The sequence below is a fragment of the Ovis aries genome, chromosome 18, assembly GCF_016772045.2.
Source record: "Ovis aries strain OAR_USU_Benz2616 breed Rambouillet chromosome 18, ARS-UI_Ramb_v3.0, whole genome shotgun sequence".
NCBI classification, from domain to species: domain Eukaryota; kingdom Metazoa; phylum Chordata; class Mammalia; order Artiodactyla; family Bovidae; genus Ovis; species Ovis aries.
Window position 1 is genome coordinate 67,791,687 of NC_056071.1, and position 5,591 is coordinate 67,797,277.

The following is a 5,591-nucleotide window of genomic DNA, read 5'->3' on the forward strand; positions in this document are numbered from 1 at the left end:
TCATTAACAGGGGCTGTCCCCAGCCCCTTTTCTGGGAAAAGCTAATTCAGAGCTTTTAGGTCATAAGTCTCCTGGCGTAATAAGAAACCCCTCTGATGGCTTTCCAGCCTGCCTGACAGGTTTGTCTGGACTCTTACAGCTGGGCGTGTGATTGTTTGGGGCCTCCCCGACCCGAGAGGCATAGGAAGTTTAAACATCCTAGGAATGTAGGGGCTTCCGAGGAGTCAAAATCATTGGAATAGGACTGATTAAGGGTTCCATTGTTGAGCCAATACTTGCTGCCAAGTTTTCATCTCTTTTGTTTGTTGATATAGTTGGTATGTAGAAAAAACAGGCAGTAGCCCTGGCATTAGCAACATTAGACCTTTGAGTTAAGTACTCTCTTTGTTATAACCCACTGCACCTTTGTTCTACAGGGATGTAACTTTATTTAGTGCTTTGAGGGTGATGGAGATTAAAGAAAAACACTTCAGGGAAAATGAGATTAACATTCATTAAGGAAGAGAGCCATAAAGTGTCAACAGGCCTCTTGGCCAGAAGATAATGTAAATCACCTGAAACCTTTTGTATACGGAAAGATATGCAAAAAGAAAGCCTGGTCTCAGTAAGGGTCAGGACTGCTGCCCCTGCATAACTCTGCATATTCCATTATTTTTTATGTACCACTTGGGGTACATAAGCTGCTTTTGAAAATAAAGTTGTGGGTCTGACACCAATGCTTGGCTCCCCCGTGTCATTCTTTTCTCCCTTTTCAGGCTGAATTTCCATCTGGAGCATGGAGGCTCGCCAAGCCTACTAATTTTGCCTGGGCTTCTAAGATCTGAACGAGGGGGCACTTTGTGTCTCCACTCCTTCGGGAGACCGGGAAGATGCCTGCAGCCTACGTAGGTGGTGTAAACTCCTTCTCTCGGAGTTTTATTGGTTCTCTGCGTAAACCAAGTTATTCAGCATCTTTTCTCCACTAGTTTTCCTAGTACACTGTTCTTTCCTAATATCTCTTTATATCTCTAATAAATAAGTCTCTCCTTGCCGACTCCATTCCCACTTTGAATTCCCTGGATCCACCAGGGCTGGACCCCAACAGTCCATAAATCTCCATTTCACCATGTGTATTTGGAACTGAACCAAGTTTCCAAGGCTACCTCAAATAAGAAAAACTGAGATCCGAATCCCATTTCAAAAAATAATATTTATATTTGAGACATCAATGTCAAGGTCACATGCCCAGAAGTACCAATCTTGCCTGAATGAAACATTGTGAAAAAGAAAATTTCTATTTAAAGTTAGCTTGCAGCAATGGGTGCTTAGAGACACTAGCCTGTGCTTGAGGACCATGCACGGGGTCATTTTAAAGAGGCAAATTGTCAACTAGGGAGCACTAAAATGTGGAACTATGTCAGTAAAGTGAACGTGAAGGAGACTGATTTACATGATTGGATGAAACATGAGGGAATGGACTTGACTGCCCTCAAGTAGAAATATGCGTGTGTTGGATGATTTAAAGAGTCCACATTGCAAATGTCCATAATGACTGTGAAATGATGGTGTATGTCTCATGATGCTAATAATAGCTAAAAAGTAGGTGATCTTGCAAATGTGGAATCTGGATACCGAGGATGTTTGAATACGCAGTATTGGGTCTCTCTGCACCAGCACCTACAACACTGGACACTGCAGAATCCTACCTGTGTGTGCAGTTTCACTGAAAGAAGGAGAGGGAGTCTCTTCCTTCCACATGTACAAAAACAACAAAAACTGCAGCAACTGAAAATCTCCTGTGTCTTCTCAGAACATTCATACATTTCAAGATTCAGACTCACCAGGCAAATGGGGATGGGCCTCAGGTGTATGCTGAGATCCTTTGAGGAGAAGAAAAGTAAACCCAGAAATTATCCATAATTCCTGAGTATTATGTGCACGTAAAAAATTAATCTTACTTCAACAGAAAATTAAAACTGCAAAAACATATGCATATTCCCACAGTGTGCCGAGTGTGACATAAAGGCCAGCAGTGAGACGTTAGGACACAGAGGTCGGTCTCTGGTGGGCTCCTGGGCAGGGAGAGGGAAGCACAGGCTCTCCCAGGAATCCCCTCCAGCCCCGGGGCACCTGCTCCTGGGCTCAGCCCTGTGCTCGTGTGTCCCACAAGCCCCTGGTGGTCGTGGGGCCCCCCGGAGGGTGGCTAGTGTCTGGGCTCACACGGACACCCCTCACTGTGTCTCTTGCACAGTAATACACAGCTGTGTCCACAGAGGTCACAGAGCTCGGCTGCAGGGAGAACTGGATCTTGGACGTGTCCCTGGAGATGGAGGTGTGGCTCTTGATGGAGGGGCGGTCGTGAGTGTCACCATTATAATATATGCTTCCCATCCACTCTAGCCCCTTCCCTGGGGCCTGGTGGATCCAGCTCCCTCCATAACCACGTGATGGAGTAACCAGAGGCAGCAGATGTGAGGGAGACGGTCTGTGAGGGCTTCAGCAGGTCAGGGCCCGACTCCTGCACCTTCACCTGGGACAGGACACCCGGGGACAGGAAGACTCAAACCCAGTCAGTCACCTACTGGCACAATAATCCCCACAGATGCGTGTCTGATGCCCGAGGCCTCCCCCATGGGGAACTGCCACCAGGCAGAGGAGAAGACCCCAAAGCCTCAGCTTCTACACAGCAGCTCTGCCTTCACTGAGGCCTCCATCCTGTGTGAGCAGAGAGGGCTGAGCTCCCACAGCCCGGGGGTGGGTTTTACCCTGGAGCTTGAAGAGACATGTGCACTGAGGAGCTCTTTCCCTGTGAGTCCAGAGAGGCTGTGGTCACACTCACCCTGGTCACCCCAGGATCCCCATGGGCGCCTTCTGAATGTTCATGGTTGGTGAGCAAGGGAGGGAAAGCAGTGTGTCTACCAGAGGCTCGGATCCAGATCCCAGGGCAGGTCCCCCTTTCTGAGCCCAGGGTCCCCGTCCTGATGGCCCCTCCCCTGCCCCATGCCCATGTCAGCTCAGCCCCTCGCCCTCTCAGTCCTTGGGTCTTTCCTCAGGGCTGAGCCCAGCACAGCTCCTGCTTCCTGTCCCTGTGCCAGTGACGGTCACTGTGATGGGAGAGAGGACACGTGGTTGTGGGCTCCATGTTGACCCCACTGACAAATCCACCTGAGGACCTCTGTATCTCCCCTTATGAATGATCCAGACATAAGCTCAGAATGGGTGTGGACTTCAGAGAGGTTGAGGCGAGATGGCGTCACCCTGATTGCCCTCACCGGGAATGTGTGTGTGTTGAGTGACTCAGTAAACCGGCCATACTGTCAATGTCTATACAAGGACACAAGGTAACAGTGTTAATGCTAAGACACTAATGAAAGCGAGCGTGTAGGTGACTATAGTACAGAATCTGTGAATGACGAGAATCATCGCATGTGCAGCACTGGGACCTCTGACGCCAGAGCCTTTCACACTGCTCGCTCCAGATTCTAAGCGTGCAGTTTCACAGGCAGAAGGAGGTCGGGTCTCTTCCTTCCTCATGTACAAAAACGAAACAAAGATTAAAATGTTTGAATATCTTATGTTGCCTTTCAGGATAGTTAACAGTTTTGAAATTAACGAGAGTCAAGTGTTTTACTGAGTTCCTTTGAAAAAGAAAATGAAGGAGTAAAACTTTTAGCTGCTGAGTATTGTGTGTGTGTGTGTGAGTGTTTGGCTAAAGCTACCCTTGCTTCAAGGATAAATTAAATATATATATACACACAGTTGTCTCAGAGTGACATAAACCATAACACTGAAACACCAGGACACAGAAGATGGTCTATGGTGCAGCTCCTGGGCAGGAGTAGGAAAGAGAATCTCTAGGAGAATCCGCCCCACCCCAGGCCTCCCAAGCTCAGCGCTGCTTCTGCACCTGCTCCTGGGCGCTGCTCTGTACTGAGTCCTGAGCGCCCCCTGGTGGGCACGGGCCTCTATGCAGGGAGGTTTTTGTCTGGGCTCACACTGACTTCCCCTCGCTGTGTCTCTTGCACAGTAGTACACGGCCGTGTCCTCAGTTGTCACGCTGCTCAGTGACAGGGAGACTTGGCTCTTGGAGGTGTCCCTGGTGATGCTGAGCCGGGATTTCAGGGCCGGGTTATAGTATGTACTTCCACCACTATATATGTTACCAACCCACTCCAGTGCCTTTCCTGGAGCCTGGCGGACCCAGCCTACACCATAGCTGGTTAATGAGAATCCAGAGACCGTGCAGGTGAGGGAGAGGGTCTGTGAGGGCTTCACCAGGCTGGGTCCCGACTCCTGCAGCTGCACCTGGGACAGGACCCCTGTGGACAGAGAGAAGCACGGTGACCCATGGGCTCAGAGGCAGCTTCCCCACGTGCCCATGTCTGATCCAGAGACACTCACCTCTGGGGGCTGAGAGCACAAAGAGGAGGGTCCACAGTGGGTTCATCTTGGAGCAGATGAGAGTCACCACTCCTGGAGATCTCTTCAAGCCTGAGGAGGAACCTGAATTTAAGTGAGCTGGTGCTTTGTTTCTATGCTGTGACCTGAGTGGATATTTGCATACGGGAGGGACCTCTGTATAAAATGCAGAAAGCAGTGAATAGCGGTCTTGTCTATGGGGCTCCCCCTGTGAGGGGGTGCTGACTGTGCCCTCAGAGAACTCAGGCCCCTCTTGGGGTCCCCCTCCCCAGACCAGGCAGACTGTCATTTGAGGAATGAAATGATGACAAGGGCTGGCAGGGAAAAAGATGCTGTCAGGGAACAATGGCAGATTTTGGGAAGAGACTTTAATCCCATGGAGCTGCTTACCTTTACTCTTCAAATGCCCACCACCCATCAGGGACCACGTAGATGTCAGACACAAAGTCGTATTTGTTTTCTTTTCTGATTAGCTAATGTTTACTCACTCCATATTCTAAAATTTGAGGAAAATATACATGTAATAATCACTGAATTTTTTAAAGTCTTTTTAAATTTTGTTATTTATTCTTCTTTTTTACTTTACAATATCGTATTGGTTTTTAAAAATGTTTTATTTTTAGTTTATTTGGGTTTACAATACTGTATTGGTTTTGCCATACTTTGACATGAATCAGCCACGGGTGTACATGAGTTCCCAATCCTGAACCCCTCTCCCACCTCCCACCCCATATCGTCTCTCTGGATCATCCTCGTGCACCAGCGCCAAGCATCCTGTATCCTGTATCAAGCATAGACTGGCGATTCGTTTCTTACCTGATAGTATACATTTTTCAATGTCTTTCTCCCGAATCATCCCACCCTCTCCATCTCCCTCAGAGCCCAAAAGTCCGTTCTAAACATCTGTGTCTCTTTTGCTGTCTCACATACAGGGTTATCATTACCATCTTCCTAAATTCCATATATATGTGTTAGTACACTGTATTGGTGTTTTTCTTTTTGGCTTATTTCACTCTGTATAATCAGCTCCAGTTTCATCCACCTCATTAGAACTGATTCAAATGTATTCTTTCTAATGGCTGAGTAATACTGCACTGTGTATATGTACCACAGCTTTCTTATCCATTCATGTGCTGATGGACATCTAGGTTGCTTCCACGTCCTGGCTATTATAAAGAGTGCTGCGATGACAT

At 48.0% G+C, this 5,591-nt stretch overlaps 1 gene segment (V, D, J or C); it reads right to left on the reverse strand.

The window, feature by feature from the left end:
• Positions 1-2,595: 2,595 nt before the first annotated feature.
• Positions 2,596-4,464, reverse strand: LOC121817058 (immunoglobulin heavy variable 4-38-2-like). The segment is given in 3 exon segments: positions 2,596-3,504; positions 3,887-4,298; positions 4,381-4,464. Coding segments are annotated over 3 exon segments (501 nt in total).
• Between the last annotated feature and the right edge of the window lie 1,127 nt (positions 4,465-5,591).